This window comes from Drosophila sulfurigaster, chromosome 2R (genome assembly GCF_023558435.1).
Source record: "Drosophila sulfurigaster albostrigata strain 15112-1811.04 chromosome 2R, ASM2355843v2, whole genome shotgun sequence".
Classification (NCBI taxonomy): domain Eukaryota; kingdom Metazoa; phylum Arthropoda; class Insecta; order Diptera; family Drosophilidae; genus Drosophila; species Drosophila sulfurigaster.
The window spans coordinates 28,262,364-28,282,397 of record NC_084882.1 but is presented as its reverse complement, the minus strand read 5'-3'; the positions used below and the strand labels follow the sequence as shown (position 1 = coordinate 28,282,397).

At 40.2% G+C, this 20,034-nt stretch overlaps 6 protein-coding genes across 13 annotated transcripts in view; 2 read left to right on the top strand and 4 right to left on the bottom strand.

Annotated features, from left to right (window-relative positions):
* Positions 1–1,249: 1,249 nt before the first annotated feature.
* LOC133836546 (4-hydroxybenzoate polyprenyltransferase, mitochondrial) lies at positions 1,250–3,008 on the top strand. The gene is made up of 2 exons (XM_062267107.1): positions 1,250–2,428; positions 2,489–3,008. The coding sequence occupies exons 1-2, from the start codon at positions 1,385–1,387 to the stop codon at positions 2,693–2,695; spliced, it is 1,251 nt and encodes a 416-aa protein (XP_062123091.1). The 5' UTR covers positions 1,250–1,384; the 3' UTR covers positions 2,696–3,008.
* Positions 2,937–4,629, bottom strand: LOC133836548 (eukaryotic initiation factor 4A-III). Its single transcript, XM_062267109.1, is given in 5 exon segments — positions 2,937–3,628; positions 3,684–3,875; positions 3,936–4,294; positions 4,296–4,303; positions 4,379–4,629. Coding segments are annotated over 5 exon segments (1,200 nt in total). The 5' UTR covers positions 4,512–4,629; the 3' UTR covers positions 2,937–3,120.
* Positions 4,630–11,023: 6,394 nt separating this feature from the next.
* LOC133838938 (plectin) lies at positions 11,024–12,133 on the bottom strand. The gene has a single exon (XM_062270214.1). It carries the CDS (start codon positions 12,131–12,133, stop codon positions 11,354–11,356), a length of 780 nt encoding a protein of 259 aa, XP_062126198.1. The 3' UTR covers positions 11,024–11,353.
* Positions 12,134–12,197: 64 nt separating this feature from the next.
* LOC133838937 (uncharacterized protein CG45076) lies at positions 12,198–13,157 on the top strand. The gene is made up of 2 exons (XM_062270213.1): positions 12,198–12,339; positions 12,396–13,157. Exons 1-2 carry the CDS (start codon positions 12,244–12,246, stop codon positions 13,098–13,100), a joined length of 801 nt encoding a protein of 266 aa, XP_062126197.1. The 5' UTR covers positions 12,198–12,243; the 3' UTR covers positions 13,101–13,157.
* An 18-nt stretch (positions 13,158–13,175) lies between these two features.
* LOC133838935 (sodium-independent sulfate anion transporter) lies at positions 13,176–15,545 on the bottom strand. Its single transcript, XM_062270197.1, has 2 exons — positions 13,808–15,545; positions 13,176–13,747 (listed from the first exon to the last, which is right to left on the bottom strand). The coding sequence occupies exons 1-2, from the start codon at positions 15,441–15,443 to the stop codon at positions 13,176–13,178; spliced, it is 2,208 nt and encodes a 735-aa protein (XP_062126181.1). The 5' UTR covers positions 15,444–15,545.
* A 1,000-nt stretch (positions 15,546–16,545) lies between these two features.
* The window catches only part of LOC133838936 (tropomodulin), a 50,268-nt gene continuing 46,779 nt past the window's right edge, over positions 16,546–20,034 (bottom strand). For 3 of the 8 annotated variants that reach the window (XM_062270199.1, XM_062270207.1, XM_062270210.1), the window contains 3 exons: positions 18,756–19,355; positions 17,958–18,232; positions 17,077–17,468 (listed from right to left, as the gene is read on the bottom strand). In XM_062270199.1, coding sequence (XP_062126183.1) covers positions 19,340–19,355 — 16 coding nt within the window. In that variant the 3' untranslated portion in view covers positions 17,077–17,468; positions 17,958–18,232; positions 18,756–19,339. Of the gene's footprint in view, positions 16,671–17,076; positions 17,469–17,957; positions 18,233–18,755; positions 19,356–20,034 lie in introns of those variants that run through there. The other 5 variants (XM_062270209.1, XM_062270211.1, XM_062270212.1 and 2 more) reach the window with 3 other exon arrangements.

Genomic DNA, 20,034 nt, shown 5'->3' with positions numbered 1-20,034 from the left:
ATTACCTATTTGCCTTAAAAAAATTCCATTAAAGAATTTAAGTGCAAACTTCTGTTCTATAATTTATTGATTCGCTAAAGTTACCTATACTTGAGTTATATTGTGGTAATTAAGATTATTGGTCAATGATCTACGTGTTCACAATTATTTTCTTTCCTTTTTTTCCATCCATTATAATTGTCGCTTGCACATACATGAGTATGTACAAGCATTGTTACATATTTGAACGGAGCTCGTGCGATAGCAACCGACGTCTTGTGAATTTGCTGTATGTCTGCTTAAGGCCCACTTGGCTTTACTTGAATTGTGTTTCTAACTGGTGCGGCCTGCTGTTGAAATAAATAACCGTGTGCAAAAGTCAATCGCCGTGTGCAAAAGTTACGGCCATTCTTAGTGGACGTGTGCAGATTTCGAAAGATTGGTAACGTGTGCAAAATACCAAAGTTAACGATATTCGCATGTTCTAAATGGTTGGTTAACTGGATGTGAGGCAACCTAAAGCTTTTACCCATATTGCGAATGGGCTTTCTTGGCTAACTAAATTGTTAAACCACTTCATTGGACTTAGAATGCATTGGTACCGTTGATTGATTTATAAAATTTGCAAAGTTATTCGATATTATTTCATTATGTTGCCTACCTTTATATTTCATTTCTTATTTACACAGAATTTATAATATTTCAAGATAACAATTTCAAATTTAAAATGTTACGCGCCACATAAAGTTAATAAAAGTTGCCACTCAGCTATGTTGATGTTATATTTCCGTAGATGTGGCAACTTTTTTTTTTATTTTAATGTAGGGAAATTTTTCACAAATTTCCTTTCCTTTAGTAAACAGTAAATCCGTACTTTCCTTATGCAACGTGAAGAATATTCTTAGATTACTCACACTGACATTTAAAATATTACTAGCTTTCTTGTACAGTGAGAAAAATGTTCTATATGCCGTTAATATATTTTCAAAAGGACGGAAACACTTTATTGTTTGAATTGAGGCGGCAATTTTGTGTGATCCGTATGAAAGTGTAACCAACTTGGGTTATCTGTGTATTGGGCACACTGGCAAGTACTGGTGGTCAAGAAAATTCCTTTTCTGGATGCTTTTTTCAATGAAAAATGGCGTAATAGACAAGAAAGTCATGATAATTTCATTAGTTTGCAATAAAAATTCAATCTTCTATATTAATAATTGACTTTTAGCCATTAAATTAAATATTTTAAATATATCGATAAGTCGATAGTGCAATCGATGTTCTTGCCTCAAGCCAGCAGAAAAAAAGCGGAATTCTGCCGAAACAAAATCTAGTTGAGTGTAGCTCGATGTGCAATTCATTCCAATAAGAAAACACCTGCGCGACACTTGACATAGTATTATTTATTATGTTTGCGTTACGACATTTGCGGCTGCAGTCCAAAGTCAGACTGCAGCTGCCCTGCATTACAGCAGCAACAGCGACGACAACAACAACAACAACGACAAAACACATGCCAGCTGTGCCGGCGCGTGTGTTAATTGGGATGCACACCCAGGCAACCGACTATCGCTGGCAGCGGCTACTGTTGCTGGAGAAACACATGGTTCAACACCAAAGAACAACGACAACTCTCTCCACGTCCAATGCTGAACCTGACAACAACTCGCCCGAAAAATCCTCAACGCTCTTGCAGCAATTGGCGGCAGCCACTAAACCGTATGCACAACTTATGCGTATCGATCGACCCATTGGCACCTATTTGCTCTTCTGGCCCTGCGGCTGGAGCATTGCTTTGAGCGCCGATGCAGGCTGCTGGCCGGACTTTACTATGCTGGGTTTGTTTGCCACTGGTGCATTGATAATGCGCGGAGCAGGTTGCACCATAAATGATATGTGGGATCGGGATATTGATGCCAAAGTGGAGCGAACACGCAATCGTCCGTTGGCCTCGGGACAGATTACGCAATTTGATGCCATTGTGTTCCTTTCGGCGCAACTCAGTCTCGGTTTGCTGGTACTTGTACAACTCAATTGGCAATCCATATTGCTGGGAGCGAGTTCGCTAGGTCTGGTGATCACTTATCCACTGATGAAGCGAGTCACATATTGGCCGCAACTGGTGCTCGGCATGTGCTTCAATTGGGGCGCCTTGCTGGGCTGGTGTGCCACACAGGGCAGCGTGAATTTGGATGCCTGCTTGCCACTTTATTTGTCCGGCGTTTGCTGGACTATTGTGTATGACACGATCTATGCGCATCAGGACAAGCTGGATGATTTGCAGATTGGCGTGAAGTCGACTGCTCTGCGTTTCGGCGAGAATACCAAAGCGTGGCTCTCTTGCTTTACGGCTGCAATGCTGACAGGCCTCTCAGCCGCTGGCTATGCTTGCGACCAGACGCTGCCCTACTATGCTGCAGTTGGAGTTGTTGGCGCTCATTTAGTGCAGCAGGTATGCTAGATATGATGTAGATTTACCTACTTTTTATTTTAATTTTTCCTTTCTTCTTAGATCTACTCTCTCAACATTGACAATCCAACGGATTGTGCCAAGAAATTCATTTCAAATCATCAGGTTGGCCTCATTCTATTTCTGGGCATTGTGCTGGGCACGCTACTCAAGTCCGACGATGCCAAACCACAGCGCAGATCCTCAACAGCCACCACAACCACTTCTTATGTACCTTTGCCACAATCGAAACCCGACGTAATTAGCTGAAATGTTTTAGGTTAGTGAAGAGCTTTTAAATTCTGTGCGCGCTTTACACCAAAGTCTGTAGCTAGCTAGTTTAATGTGTATATTGTAAGTGTACAATATATTTTAATTATTTTTTACTCAATTCAATATACCCAAATGCCTAAAATACCTCGTCGAAATGGAAAGGTTGAGATTGTAGTTGAGATAAGTATCATTTTACTTATCGACCGACGAGTCACCATTGAAAAACAACAAAAAACCGGTTTCTGTATTAAATCTTAATTGTTATTTTGTGTTTATTACATATACAGATTATGGTGTATTGAATGACAAATACTCTTTCTATTGTATTCTATTTACTTCATTTGTCGTCTACTGCTAAGAAAAAGTTGAGTTATGATTTTACAATGTGTAAAAATTAGATTAGTTGAAAATGACATTTGTTTTTAGATCAAATCCGCCACATTCATGGGCATCTCGTCGATTTGTGTAGAGTAATATTGCTCAATGTCGCGAAGAATACGAATATCATCCGATTTGACAAAGTTAATTGCAACACCCTTGCGTCCAAAACGACCCGAGCGACCAATGCGATGAATGTACAATTCACGATTGTTGGGCAAATCATAGTTGATGACCAGGGACACTTGCTGCACATCAATACCGCGTGCCCAGACATCGGTTGTGATGAGGACACGCGACTGACCAGCACGGAACTCCTTCATGATTTCGTCACGCTCCTTTTGCGGCATATCGCCGTGCATGGAGCTGACTGTGAAGTTGGCCTCACGCATCTTTTCGGTCAACCAGTCCACCTTGCGCTTGGTGTTGCAGAAGATGACCGCCTGGGTAATGGTCAGCGTATCGTAGAGATCGCAAAGTGTATCGAACTTCCACTCTTCACGTTCGACGGCAACGAAGAACTGTTTGATGCCTTCCAAAGTCAACTCATCACTGTAATGGAAATGCGTTATTTAACAAAGTTTATGATGAGGATGATTCAACTTACCGTTTGACCAAAATTCGAATGGGATCCGTCATGAATTTGGATGTCATTTCCAGAATCTCATGGGGAAGTGTGGCAGAAATGAGCACAACCTGTGTGGCTGGCGGCAGATAACGATAAACGTCATAGATTTGTTCCTTGAAGCCCTTGTTCAACATCTCATCCGCTTCATCGAGCACCAGCATCTTAATAGCTCTGCAATTGTTAAATTGCATATTAATAATTAATGTATATTAACAATATATACCTGTTTACCTTGTGCGAAGAACGCGACGCTTGATCATATCGAAGACACGTCCAGGTGTGCCACTAACAATATGCTGACCATAATCCAATTTGCGTATATCCTCGCCGAGATTGGTGCCTCCAATGCACACATGGCACTGCACATTCATCATATCGCCCAGCGCAAGAATAACCTTTTGAATCTGCACAGCCAACTCGCGTGTAGGCGATAAACACAGCACTTGTGTTTCACGCAACGTTGTGTCCAGACTCTGAAGTATTGAAATAGAGAAAGTGGCTGTTTTGCCTGTTCCCGATTGGGCCTGAGCAATAACATCGCGTCCCTTAACAATTGGCTTAATACTACGTTGCTGAATGGCAGAGGGTTTTTTCGAAACCTAAACAATTAATAAATATTAATAGTTAATATTAGATGCATGCTGAGCAATAATAATATGCATGTAAATATTTACCGTACGCGTAAATGCCGCGTAGCAGCTCCTCTTTGAGGTTCATGGCGTTGAAAGTTGGTATCACCTCAACATCCTCGCTTGTCTCGAACTCCACGTTCGACAGATCCTCCGCCTGTGCATTCTTTCGTGCCATTTTGTTCTTTTTATTGGTATTTAATAATTAAAAATAATTTTATTCAGCAAACGTTAGAACTCTTTTCTACTTTTTCATCAACTTTTTCATGCGGCTTGGGGTAAGTGTGACCGGAAATCGTATAAAAATAAAGTATTTTACTTTAAAAATATACCAAATTATAACTTCACCGTAATTAGTCTAGCCACACTATTTAAGGGATGATTTCGATATACTTGGCGCGTCTTTCAAATTCATAAAATCAACAGTTTTAATATAATTAAAGAAATAAAATATATGTATAAAGAGAATTAGACAATGAATAATTAATTATTATAATTATATAATAGTCATTTTTGAGTGAATAGGTAAGTAAAGCAAGCATTTTTGACATTTAGTAATAAGTTTTCAATTAAGTATAGCATACTTTTGGGGATGTCACTAATGGTAATTTGAGCTAATGTAAATATGTTATAATTGCATACTTTTAAGGGCAACCAAAGAGGTAAGATCCAAAACAAAAATGATCAATATCTCGTCCATATCCTGACGGATCCTTAAAGGACATAGTTATTTGAGCTAACAAAAAAGGGTTCTTTAGATTGTCATTCAAATTTATAGAGGTTATAAAGGAATCTAACACTTGTAAAATTTGAGTTTGATGGTCAACGGAACTTGTTGAAAATCATAAAATCCAGGATATCTCGAAAAGTAAAAGGACGATTCTAATGTCCTTTGGCGAGTTGATAGGACTTGTTAATACAAGCTGATTGACATATGATTTGTCAGGATCAGAAAGGATATGGCCGAGTTATAGCCTATTTTCTGAATAGTAAAAAGTCCTTGTAACTTGGCTCTTGAAAGGACTTTCGTCCTTTTGATTTCACAATAAGCTTTCATATATTGAGATCTATCAACGGTGCAAAGGACATCCCGATAGTTCTTCAAATGGCTGAGATATCAAGGATTTTTGTCAGTTTGACCAAATTTTCATGCCTACCCCTGTAAAATTTTTCAACATTTTTCGTATGAAATTCTTTTTTTTTTTTAAAATAATAACGAAATGATAACAAAGAAAGGTGCACTGTTACCTAACTGGGCAACTTAATCAAATCAGAAATAATAAAGAGAAAATTAATTATGGCAGCAGCGCATGATAAATATAAAGTAAATAAAGATTGTGTAAATTGAACCTAAGGATATAAGGAAATCTCTGTTAATTATTAGGTCAAGACCCGAGCCAGCAGGTCTTGAGGATGACATCGTTTAAGTCTTCTCCTGACTGTAGTGCGATGAGCTGGCGTTAGGCGCTTAGCCAGGCTGTTAGGGTGACCTCCAAGCCTCTCTGTATATTTTTGGGCAATTGTCTGTATTCTATCGCCAATTTTTGGTACTTTGAGGTCGCGCTCGATGTCCGCCGTTCTCATGTACCATGGAGCTCCTGAGATCCGCCTCAGCGTTTTGGCTTGCAGTACTCGTATTTTGTTGAGGTGCATTTTAGCTGTGATACCATACACCTGTATTGCATAGAACAGGCTCGGAGCTAAAATGCACTTGAAAATTCGAACTTTGTTGTCCAGTGAAAGCTTGTTTTTAGCGGAGAGTAGCCAGGACATACGATTTATTTTGGTTTTATATGAGTGCAGCAGCGACTTGACATGGCTTTCAAAATTGAGTCTTCTGTCTAGAATGACTCCTAGGTATTTGTGAGATGCTGAGTGGGCTAACACTCTACCATTAAGCGTCACACACGGGCATTTGCGCATACGATTTGCGAAGGTCATGTTTGCGCATTTATCTGCATTGATGCACACGTTCCAATTCCTAGCCCATTCCTGGAATGCATCTAAATATTCTTGGAGACCTATTTTTGCAAGATCTATGGAGCTGTTTTTGGTGAGCACCGCGGTATCGTCAGCATAGGTTGCAATCAGAGTATCCTTTCGTGCAAGTGCTGTGATTGTCGAGTGGGTTGGCATGTCAGCAGAGAATAGTGTGTACAATGTTGGGCCAAGCACGCTACCTTGAGGAACACCCTCTTCTATAGACTTGGTCGACGATTTATAACCATCGGTCATCACATGAAAAGTGCGTCCTTCTAAGAAGCTCCTTATTAGCAAGAAAAGCTGAGGTGTTAGCAAGTTCTTTGCTTTGTGAAGAAGTCCGGGGTGCCACACTCTGTCAAAAGCTTGCTGGATATCCAAGAAAGCAGCCACCGCGTACTCTTTCTCCTCCAAGGCCTCCAGCGCAAAGTTGACAACTCTATGGAGTTGCTCAGGGTGCCATGCTGTCTGCGAAAACCAAACTGGAACTTGGGAATCGCACGGGTGACAGCCTCGACACTCATCATTCTGTTCAGAATCAGTCTCTCCATTATTTTTCCTAAAGAAGGAAGAAGACTGATAGGCCTGTAAGAATCCACATTTGATGGTTGCTTTCCTGGTTTGAGTATCATAATGATGCTCGCCGACTTCCAAGCTCTCGGAAAGTATCCCAAACGCAGGATGCTGTTAAAGATGAGGACCAAGAATAGCAAAGCTTGATCTGGAAGTATTCTGATGGTCCTGTTGTCCAGCAAGTCCTCGCCAGGGGCTTTCTTCACTTTTAATTTCGAAATTAAATGTTTAACTTCATCCAGCGTGACAGGATCTGCGGGCAAGGCCATTTGAAAAGGAGTTTCAAGTGACTCCGCAATCATTCGGCGATGGCTCTCTTGTGCAAAGTCATGTGGCTTAAAACGTTGCTCTAAGTTGTTGGCAAACACTTCTGCTTTGTCACGGCTTGTGCGGCACCAGCCTCCAGCAGGGTCTCTAAAAGCAGACTTTGTTGTGGGCAGCGTCTTGTACCTTTTAGTTATTTTCCACAGGGAGTAGTTAGTAGAAGCATCCGTCCCTAGGCTATCGAGCATGTTGCCAATTTGCATTTGTTTCCTGCGAGCCAGCACTTTGCGAAGACGATTGGCCAATCTATTGTGAATCTGCTGGATTCGAGCATCACCAGTTCTGGCGTACTCTCTTCGGACTTTGCGCTTAATTCGGAGGAGTTCGATGATTGCAGGAGGAAGCTGAAGCTGCCGTTGTTCACTCGCTTGTTGTAGGTCTCTAGGAGCAGCTCTTGTTGCAGCTTGAGTTAGTTGGTTCATGAAAATATTGATGGCGTTGTCAATATCCTCCTCCACTTGAATTTCCATGTAGATGTCCAATTCCTCCTCCAAGTGCGCCTTGAAAATGTTGATATCGGCACCACGAGAGAGTATACGATCGCGTAGTGGCTTCCTTGACGGAGTAGCGTGAACTTCAGCCAATATAGGAGTGTGATCCGAAGAAAGTTCGTGGAGCGTTCTGACATGGATCCTATTGCTGTTGATGCCATTGGTAACAAAAAAATCTATTGCTGATGGTGTAATTTGTGCGTTGTAGGAATAGTAAGTGGGCTCACCCGTGGCCACAATCTGGTATGGGCCATTCGCTACTACTTCTTGCAACAGTTTGCCTCTTGAGTAGGCACTCGGATTGCCACTCGTGGGGCCCCACCATGCATGTTTGGCATTGAAGTCACCTCCAGCAATAAATTTGTTACTAAGCTCGGCGAACAGGGATTCAAATCCCACTCGGGTCCATGGTACATTGGGTGGGAGATACACGGACGCGATTTCTATTATCCCTCCGATGTTAGTAGATTCACTCGAGCTATTTGCCTGTCCACAGTTGAGATAGAAGATTGTGGAGTATAGTTCAATGTGGAGCGCACAATCACTGAGGCGCCACCTTTGGCGTTGCCGCTGGGGTGATAGGTGTGGAAAGAAGTATATCCTGGCAGAAATATACGCTGTCCTTCTTTCATATGTGTTTCTGTGGCTAGCATAACATCTATATTATGAGCACTGAGGAAAAGCCGGAGCTCTTCAGAATCCCTAGCTAGTCCCCGTGCATTCCACAATCCGATTTTAACAGTCGGTTGCATCATTTTGGCATACGAGAAATCAGAACCGTGACCAGTTCTCGAAATGCCTTGTTTGCCTCCAATGTTTCTTGGACCAGCTTAAATAATTGATCCATTCTTGCGTTGATCTCCATTATGGAGTTCTCCAACGCCAGGAATTTATTATTAGGCAGCACGTTTGTTTCTCGCTGGTTATGTTTAGGAGCGCTTGGTCCAGGTTGAGCCCGTTTGGGGCGAGCTACCTCAGCGTAGGACATATTGCAACTGACAGTGCTAGCAGGGATGAAACTCCGCGTGACGTCCTGATTATGTCTTGCTCTGGCATTGTTGCTGGAGGCAAGGAGCCTTGGTTTTGGTTTTAGCATTCTGCTTTTTCAGCCCTGACTGGACATTTTTATCTGTTGAAGCATGATCACCACCACAGTTGATGCACAAATAATCATCACTAGTGCATAGTACCGAACCAGTCGTGTGCGAGCCAGCGCACTTGCCACAGATTGGTTCTTGGAAACAGTAACTTTTGGAGTGACCAAACATATGACATTTGAGACATTGCAAAATTTCGTTTCTACGAGAAGCGCGCTCAACAGTAATTCTGTACTTGCCAAGTTTATGTAGTTTTAAGACCTCTGTAGCTTGTGGCCCTTGTTTAAGATTGACGAAAAATAGGTTTTGCCGAGTCTTGTAGTTGATCGTCGCTTCATCATCCTCTGCGTTAATCTCAATATTGCGCCAGTCTGCCTTTCTGGGACAGTAAATGTTGAGAACTTCAAAGCCAAGATGTTCAAGAGCGTTCTTTATATTGGTTGTGGGCACGCTGGCATTAATTCCCTTGATGACTACCCTGTACGGCTTATCCTCCTTGAGTTGATGGTGCCAGTACTGACAATTAAGAGTGTTTAAATGCTTAACCGTCTTTCGGAAAGCATCAGAGTTGATAGTGTATATTCTTGACACACCGAACTTAGAGGTACGAATACTGTAGTTGTCGACACCAACGCACGAGTCCAAGGCCATTTCCAAATCTATGGGGTTGTCAACATTAGGCACACAAATAGCAGGAGGCTTAGCGATCGTTTTCTGGGTATGTTCATACTCATTGGCATCTACAGGTGTTTCTGGTTCGTCGTCCAAACCAATTTCTTGTGAGTCCATCTGCATTACATGGCTAGCTTCTTCGTCCAGAGCTGCAAAACGGTTATTGCTTAGTGCCGCTGCCTTGGACGTGGATGCGGAATAGTCAATTCTCTCACTTGGACTTTTCGCGACCTGCAGCTTAGCTTTAGTAATAGTTTTGGGTGGGCTTGCAGAAACTTTAAGCTTCTTGCTTATATGCTGCTCACGGGATTGAAACGAGCATTTTTCTTTCGAGCCATTTTTGTGAAGAAGTCACTCAACAATGTGTTAGGTGTCGATGAAGCCAAAGCCGTGGAAACATTGGGTCCCACTGTAGAAGCCACAGTATATGTAGAAGCAGATATCGAACTGCTTTTGGAAATAGATATTGTGCAGGTAACGCTGGTATCGCTGCTGGTTGTAATTGTCAGAGACGAATTTGACAAACTTGCCGGTTTGCTATGGTAATCAGCATAAATTTGGTTGCGTAAAGATCGAGGGCTTACGCCAGCAATTTCCTTCATCTCTCCCAGTTTAAATTGCCTATTGCTAGGCAACGACTGCGACGATGAGTCTCCATCCATAATTACAATTGATCTTATTTACAAGTAAATAAGCAATTGTAAACAAACTCAGAACGTTTGGTGGAACTGTACCAACCTCTCGCTAGCGCAAAGCGCAGGGCGAGAGGTAAACAAAGTACTGTTGAAGCCTCGCTTATAGCTGTAAAGTACCGCAATAAGCTGCCGCCACCGCAAGCAGTGGCTATAAATAGATCGCGTAAACGAAGGAAGCACAAAGAAGAGATTGTGAAGATCACTTGCGGAGATCTGTTTAGCGCACGTCCGAATGCAACGAGGCGAGGGCTGAGACTGTATGAAATTCTTGAAATGATTGGATTAAGTTGCATACTTTTAGGGGCAACTAAAGAGGTAATTTCAGAAATCGAAAACTATTAATATCTCGTCCATATCCTGACGGATCCTTAAAGGACATAGTTATTTGAGCTAACAAAAAAGGGTTCTTTAGATTGTCATTCAAATTTATAGAGGTTATAAAGGAATCTAACACTTGTAAAATTTGAGTTTGATGGTCAACGGAACTTGTTGAAAATCATAAAATCCAGGATATCTCGAAAAGTAAAAGGACGATTCTAATGTCCTTTGGCGAGTTGATAGGGCTTTTTAATACAAGTTGATTGACATATGATTTGTCAGGATCAGAAAGGATATGGCCGAGTTATAGCCTATTTTCTGAATAGTAAAAAGTCCTTATAACTCGGCTCCTGAAAGGACTTTTGTCCTTTTGATTTCACAATCAGCTTTCATATGATGAGATCTATTAATGGTGCAAAGGACATCACTCTAATCCTTCAAATGGCTGAGATATCAAGGATTTTGACAGATTGGCAACATTTTCCCTTGTAAAATTGTTAAAAATGTTCATACGAAAAATCTTTGAAATTCATCGATTCTGTTGCATACTTTTAGGGGCAACTAATCAGGTAATTTCAGAAAACGAAAATTATTAATATCTCGATCAAATCCTGACGTATCCTTAAGGGATATAGCTCTCGGGGTTCGTATAAATTAGCTCTATCTATAGGTAATCAAGTATGTTGGCGTCATATAAGAATCCAACACTTGTAATATTTCGAGGTGGGTCATTGCAATTTGTAGTCCTTTGTAAATTGTTGAGGATATTGTCGAATTATAGCTTTAGAAGTGTATATTTTACATGAAATTTAATAAAAAATATATAATTGTTTTTATTATTCTAACAAATATTAAGGATATTAAAGAGAACTATTTTTTAATAAGCCTTTTGAAAATATTGTTCAACGATTTGCTATCTTTTCTCCTAAGTCTTTTTATTTTCTCAATCGCATCATGCACAGCTTTGATTCTTTCTTGTGCCTCACTCGCCGCTTCCTCTGCCTGCTCGGCAATGACCTCTGTGCGTTCTAGATCCTCTTTGGCTTTTATAAAGCAATCCTTCAGATAACAAGACCGCTCTTCCGCATGTGATAGTACTTCTTGCTTTTCCTGCACATCTTTTTTAATAATATCAGAAACTTCTTTAAAATTGGCAAGATTCGCTTCGGCCTCATCTTGTAAACACTGCATTTCCTCTATTGTCTCTTTGATTTGGGTGTTTATAAGAGCAATGGTTTCCATACTCTCTCGACTGTTTTTTAAATCACTTTCAACACCCTCAATTGTATCAACCGTTTCATTTTGACTGACTTGTAATTGCTCAAGTAGAAACTTTCTTCCGCTTAAGGCAAGCTCGGCAGCTCTAGCCGCCTGCTCGGCTTTATTCGCCATTTGTTTCATGACACGTTGTTTGGCTTCCTCGCTGGCGCAGGGCTGCGCTTCCTTGGCAGCTTTAGCCTCATCCGCAGCCTTGGAGGCCATTTTCGTGGAGTTTAGGTCAATTCTACAAAATAAAGGCTTACTGTTTGGATCGAGGCCCGATCTTTGTCTCTTGTGATGATAGTGGAATCTGCGAGCACACACAGGATTGAAATTGGCCATCAGGAGGATGCTTAGAATTAATATCAATGCCAAGGACTCGTAACGCATTGGGAATTTGTCATCTTACGTAAATCTCTAAGCTCTGTTGTGAGCAAAATTAAATCAAATATTTTGTTTAGCTGGCAATGAACGAAAAATATTAACTGAAAGCATACGAAATGATTCTGTATAAACAATATGTAAGAAAGCTTATGCTGTTAATGTTGTTAGTTGTGCCAATGATTCCGCTTACTATTGGTTATAAGTTGGAGAAGGTGAGTTGAAAATACTTCCTTCATTGAGAAGCTTTAGTAATTTGACCAACCCACAGGACACACAGCCAATGGATGCATCCAATTTGGTATTTGATGAATGTGGCAATTCAATGGAGGAAAGCAAAGGTGCTAAAGAGACTTGTAATATTAAAGTAGTCAGCTCAAAGCACAAGGCTTCGAGCATTGCCATTAAAGCTGCCCAAGAGGCAAAGGCCGCATCGGATGCACAGTTGCCAGCTGCGGAAAATGCAGCGCATCAAGTTATCATTCAGCTGGCAGACAAAGCGTTGGCAGCAGCTAAAGCAGCAGAGGCTGCGCTGGCAGGCAAACAGCAAATCGTTGAACAGTTGGAGTCAGAGGTGCGTGAGGGTGAGCTGGTTGTGCAGGAGGAGGCTGCATCCTTGCAGAGTTCCCAAGGCAACTGTAATGCTGCCGCACAGGCTTCCAAGCAGGCGGGCGTGCAAGTTAAGACCTTGGCTGAAGCAGTGAGGAATGCTCAGGCAAATGTGCACAACTCGGATCAGGCAGCGAATGGAGCACAGCAAGAGTTGGCCGAGAAGCAACAGCTTGTGGAGGCAGCCAAGAAGCGAGTGGAGTTGTTGCTGCGGCAACTGGATCTGGCACGAACAGATTACAAGAGTACAAAGAAGGCAGCGGAGCACGCTGCATGTGCCGCTCAAGAAGCCAAGCAGCGTGCGACTCGAGAGCGTCGCATGACTGAAATTCGCGCAAAGCTGCAACGTCGTCATATGCTACACTAAGCTGCTTTAAAAGTTATATTTTATTACTACTAAGAAATTACATTTTAAAATATATATCGTTATATAAGTCACTTATTATTTGGCCAGTGATAAGGTGCTAGTGCTGGTCATGCTCACACACTCATTTGTGCCGCCTTCAATGTCCAGCGAGTCCACTGAACGCGAAAGATTCTCTGCGGAATTCGGCAGAAGTTCCTGGTTGAGGGCATGCATGTTATAGCACAACACCAGCTTGGTCTTGAGTCCTTCAAAGATGCTGACCACACTCGGTTTGAGGTTGAAGAATATAATCTTCTGCTGGCGCCGCCGGAAGTCATCCACCATGGAGGAGATGACTTTGGCAGCGGTAAAATCAGCAGCATAAATATAAGTGCAATCGATGACCACAGGCAGCGTTGTCTTGCTGCCAGACTTGAGCACCATGTTCCTCACAAACTCCACCGAGGGAAATATTAAGCATCGATCGGGTGTAATCTTTACAAACTTAATGCCCTGATCCGTTTCCAGCTGCTCAAGTGTAACTTTGGGTCTTGCAGAATGATAAAGTATGTAGAGTTGATTAGCGCCAATGGCCACTGTGATGCCAATTTCCAAAGGAAGCACCAGACAGGTGATGAAAGCAAACACGCCAGGCACAAGATCGGAGCCTAAACAAATAAAATAATAATTAATGTAATGATAAAATTGGTTAAGCAATCGAAACTCACGTTTGCTGCGCCACATGGGCATAATACATTGATATTGCATCTGGAAAACAACAGCGGAAATGATGATGGAAGCTAGCACAGCTTTCGGAATGAAGTAAAAGTATTCGGTGAGGTAGCTGATTGACATCACCACAATCATGCCAATATATAAATTGGACATATTGGTGCGACATCCGCTGGCATTATTGACAGCAGAGCGAGCTAAGCCGCCGTTGCTGCGATATCCACTGACCATGGAGTTGGCAATGTTTGCCACGCCTGTGGCAAACAACTCCTGGCTAATATCGATCTGACGATCCTTGGCGAAAGCCTTGCATACGGAAACATTTTCGAGCAACGCTATAATCGGCACAATAATTAAACCGTAGCCCAAAGTGTGCACCATCTCGAAGAAGCTTTCGCCAGGCACTGCAGGAATTCCGGCAGTCGCATTGCCCGGCTGCGCCTCGATGGAGAATTTCGGCAGCGATATCGTCGGTAGTCCCGGTGGAATGTAGCCGGTGAGCACAAAAGGATTGCTGCCATTACCTTCCAGATACATGGCTATCAAAGTGGCACCAATCACAACCGATGCATTCCGTGTAACGCCCAGAAACTTGATCACCTCGTTGATCACACGCTGCAGCTGGCTGCGTTGCGATTTCTCCTTGGGTCCCACTCGGAACCTGCTCAAACTGCGTATAAGAAGCAGCAGCGCTAGGCAGCCGAAACCCAAACAACTGTCCCAAATGCGTATGTTCTTGATGTCGCTGATCATGTTAATCCAGCTCTCCAGGAACGAAGCACCATCACCATTCACACCGAGTATGTATTTCATCTGGGAGGTGAGCACAATCAGGGAAACGGCGCTGGTGAATCCTGCACTCACAGGACCTGACACAAACTCCACCAGACTGCCCAATTTAAAGATTGCCATGAGTATCTCAATCAACCCGGTGAGGAAAGTGAGCAGAACCGAACGTGCCCAGGAACCGCGAGCAAACTGAAATGTCATCAAGGAGGCTACAGCTGTGCTGCCTATCGTATTATCCTTGCAAGTGCCCAGCAAAACGTACACAAAACATCCCAAAAAGGAGCCATAGAGTCCTGACTCTGCCGGCAGTCCTACGACACCGGAGTAGGCCAAGCCCTGAGGAATCACTGTGAGACCAACCGTGAAGCCAGCAATAATATCGCCAAAGGCATCCGCTTTGTTGTACTTGGGCAGCCAGCCGATGATGGGCAATCGCTTCTTCAGCGTCTTCATCCGAAATGTATTCCTCAGGTAGTTGGCACAACACGAAGGAGCTGGCTCATTTTCCTGCTTGGCTGCTTCGAGTTGCTCAAGGCTTTTGTACTTGGAGGTGCGATGATCAGTGAGCAATATAAAGTCCGTCGAGGAGCTGCGAAATTGCGCCTCTAGATTCTGATTCACTTCCGCTTGCTTGCGGAAAGTTACCTCGTTCTCGAGTGTGGACATTGTGGCACGATTCTTCACTTGTCCGTTAACTGCGACTGTTAACTTGGCCCGTTGGCGACTAACTGATAAAGCCGGATGCTGTGTGGCTGCTGTTGAATGCCGAGCACTTATCGCAACGACAATGTGGAAACGGGATATCGGTTGTTTGTTTCGGCCACACTTCTGGGCTATACGCATAATCAGATCGGATCAGATCATCGTCGTCATCTTTGTTTGACTTGAATCAACTGGCACAGCTGTCACCAAAAATGCCACAAATTTTCCATTAATCAATTGCACACAAATTGCGTGCACAAATATTGGTTTTAACAACTATTTTGATTTGAATTGAATTGAATTTGATTTCCTGATTAGAAATACTCGTGTGGATTATTTTTAAATTTTTTTTGGTTTATTTAATTTTAATGTTTTTTACATGATGATTTTTAAAAATTGTATTTTAAAAGCATTGCATTATATCAGATCATATAAAGTAAGATATATCATTACAATATACAAATTGTATCCGTTTCTTTGTTTGTTTTTGTTTATGTTTTATGCGTATTTTAACATAGTTGTAATATTATGTTTAGGCAATTTTATAATTCAATAGCAGTGAATTGTTTCAGAGACCATGGCTATATATGTATATATATTTGTATGTATATATAATATATAAAGTAGTATTATGTATTATGTATGTGTATGCATGTGTAAATATAAGCTCAAGCACTTGCAGAGTGTGCAGCAGCATTAATTAAAACTAAAATAAAATTTTGATTTTACCCGAATCTAATAAAAAACAACAATTAAAAATCTGCAGCGTAAATCTGAACAACAATTGACAAATTTGCTTAAGGAAAGAATATGTTTTTGTTTTTTTTTGTTAAGGGTTCGACACAATAAAAGCTGCTTGAGTTTTTACTTTTTCGTTTTTTTTTTGGTTATTGTTGTAATGCCAATTGTTTGTGTATCGTATTGAGATAACATGAATTTAATTTTTAAGTGTTTATCTGTGTGTGTTGGTGTGTGTGTGTGACAACAAACATTTGCATAACTCGAATAACAAACAAATGATTAGGCATATGATAACCGAACACAAAGACCATAAATTGTGGCCCAAAAAAAAAATAAAAGAATTTTCTTTTTGTAAAAATAAATTAAAGTAAAATGATCGAACGCAACAAACATTGAACAAAAGATGAGCAACCAGCTGAGTGCGAGGGCGTCTCAACAACAACAACAACGACGATGACGACGTACATATGTATAAGCTACATAATTCATATAAGCATGTATAGGATGTATACATAGATGAGTATATGGTAATAGTCAGCCCAGATGCTCCAGAACGTCTCGGTGCCTATTGCCAAACGCCAATGGTATAATTCCTGCTCAGATGTCCCATACGACGCTGGCGACCAACTGTAAAAAGAATTCATAAAATGCATTTTAGTACAGATTCATAAATAAAATCATAAATGTTAAGAGACGCAACACCAACAGCGGATCAAAAAAAGAATGGTTAAATACTTATGCGTATATATATATATATATTTATAAAACGAGTCATGACGCACGATAAACACTTGCAGCTGATTTCAAGTGTCAACATTAAAGTTGATATTAAGAATAAAGTAAAACGAAAGAAAAAAAAAAAAAACAAGAAAAGTTGATTGATATGAGAGGAGAGACCTGTTAAGTTGTGCTATAAATATTTGCTAAGCTACTTATAAGCTACATTCAATTTGACGCCTTATAGATACTTTATGTAGCTAACAGATATCAGATACTTTACGTACTGCATGTTAACATCATTCTTCGGTGTTAGTTTGCGGCTGGTTGGCTGGTTGGTTGGTTGGTTGTTTTTTTTTGTGGGTGTAGTCTGGGTCTGGGTTCAATGTTGTTGTTGTTGTTGTTGTTGTCGGTGTTGTTGTTTCAATTGTTGTTGTTTTACAAGAGGAGGGGGGAAATCACATAGCTGGTTTTGTTGTAGAATCTTGTTGCAGTTGTTGTTTCTTCAATTGGTGTTGTTCTTGATGTTGTTGTTGTTGGTGGTGTTGCTGGTTTGTTGGTAATTAGTAGAAAGTTGGACAATAGAAACAAACACACACACAGAGAGACACACAATTTGTTGATGTTGTTCTTATTGTTGTTGTTGTTGCTCTTGTTGTTGCTTGATTGTGTCTTTTTATTTACGCTGATTCAGGCGTTTCACACGTACTGTAAGACATAGAGAAAGAAGAGAAAGAAAGAGAGAAACATTGGGATTTGGGGGAAGAGAAGAGAAACAAATACAAATATGTGATTAGTCAAGTTGTTGCACAAAGGGATCGATTAATATTATTTTCGGGTTATACAAAATACAAAGTTTACAACAATATGTCAAATATTCAATCATCAATCAATCAATCAAGTAGGTAAAAACATTCAACTTTGTGGAAAAGACACTTTTATAGTTTCTTTTTATTTGTTTTTAGTAGTCAGCAAAAAAGTCTGCTCTCAAGTCAGAAAAGTTTCGAGCATAAAAAGTCTTAAGTTTTAGTAGTTTTCATATTTTTTCGCATTAGTTTCGGGCAGAGTTGGGAAAATGTTCAGGGGAGGAAGTTTTGTTTGCAATTAGTTGGGAATTTTGTTAAAGTTTTGGCGGCGGTTGGCAAAGCTGTGGCACGAACAACAAATCGAGCTGAGAAATAGTTTTTGGGTACCAACTGTTCAATATATGGTTTTTGACGCTGAAAAGTAGGCTACACTAGTTTGGTTGTTGTTGCTTGGCACTGCTTTTTCTGTTGCTGTTGTTATTGTTTTTTATTGATTTTTTGTTTTGAATTATAAAAGAGCATAAACATATTGTTGATATTGCTATTTTGTTTATATTGATTTTACATTTAATTTCTTTATTTGTTTATTGCAGTTATTTGTTGATTTCTTGTTGTTTATTTTTCGATTTTTAGTTTCACTTAAAAATGTACATCGCAGTTTAATTCCTATACGAAGAGAAGTTCATTAGAGCTCTGTTCATATTCGATAGCAACGTGTGAGTAGAATAACAAAAAGCAGATGGAAGAGGGTTAAGGTTGTGCGATTTGTGTAGATTGCATGCCACAAAGAACTTAATAACAATAATACTCAAAAAATCACATGCAAAATAATGATAAATTTGTTCAAAACTAAAAGATAAGGATGCAGATGCATGACTGATCTGATGAGAATACATTTAGGTTGCAGTTTTTTTTCTTTTTTTTTGGGTAGTACAAAAAAGATCAGTACGCTAACAGTCTTTGGAGTTAAAAGGATTTTAATTCGCATTCGCATTGTCTCTATACTGCAAAAGCGCGTCGCTATTTTATATACGAGTATATCGGGGCTATATATGCTATATTGGCCAATTCGAAAATGCTTGTTGGGTTAGGCGAATCTTCGGCGACGCTTGCAAACAAGATTAGAATATATTTATATTGTATATGTTTATAACTGAATTATATATCGTAGCGTATTGTTCATAGATACCTGTGTGTTAATTAATTAGACAAAATTATACACATTACGCCTAAAGAGTTTGGTTTTTATTTTGTTTTGTTTGCTGTGACTTTTGTCGTAAATCAGTTTCAAAATATATGTATGTGACTTCTCTTCTCTATATAGTATTTTCTTTCATTGCCTTCCTCTTTCATATCGTAGATATATTTACATATATATGGTTCGTTCTGCGCATTATAAATATGTAGTATATGTGTATATGTATGTGTATATAGTTTATATTATTTACTTCTTGGTCTCTCTAACATATATATATATATTTTTTTTTTGTCGCGAGCATTTGCAGCTGCTGTTTCTTATTGTGTTTTTTTGCTTTTTGTTCGATTTTATATATATTTTTTTTACACTTTTCAACTTTAATTATCTTTTGATTGTTTTCTTCTTTTTTAAAATTACAAAACTCTTTAAAAATGTTTGTTTAGTTTTTAGTTGCTTTGATTGTTTCTTTGATTTAGTTTTAAATTCTCTTTTGTTTTTATCTGCGATTTCGCTCCTATTGAATTCTTGTTGATTTTCTTTGCAGGTTATTGAAAAATCTGAACTGCAGGCGTAACTCAAGATCTTTTCTTACTGTAAACGAGAAACAGAGAGAGAGATTGGGAGAGAGAAAGAAAGAATACACATAAAACAAATGAAAATAGACGAAACACGAAAAATAAAAATTATAATGTAAAGCGCATTTTTGAATCTGAATCTGAATCGGAGTCGGAATACTGACTTTGTTTTTTTGTTGGGTGGGTCACAAAAAGTATAGACTGAAGGGAGAACAAAAAAAGTACAGATACAAAAACTGAATGCGTAGAACAGCTTCGTTGAAGAGAAGATTTTAGGAGCTGTTCGACGGCTTTTTTTTTGGGGGGAGAAGGTCGGTTAGTAGCACAGCTGATGCTGATGGCGGTGTTGTGGTTGCATGGTATCCCAGTTATATACAAAATGAATCAATATGATGACGACAACATCTAAAGACGAGCTAGTATCGATGAATGTTGAGAATTATAAGTAATAGTTCTTTGTATAAAGTATTGTGTGGAGGACGAGTTGCGTTGAGTTGAGTTGAGTTTTTATATACACGTTTAACGTTCTTGGTCTGCAAGACGTTTGATTTGTTGGTTGTGGGGGGACGAGACTTTACTTTACACCATGGTCAAAACACAAAAAAACACAATTTGTTGGTGGTTCAAAAGTAAGAGCGTAATAACAACAACGTTACAACGGAGCAGGTAAGGCGAGGTGGTTGGCGGCGGGGTTT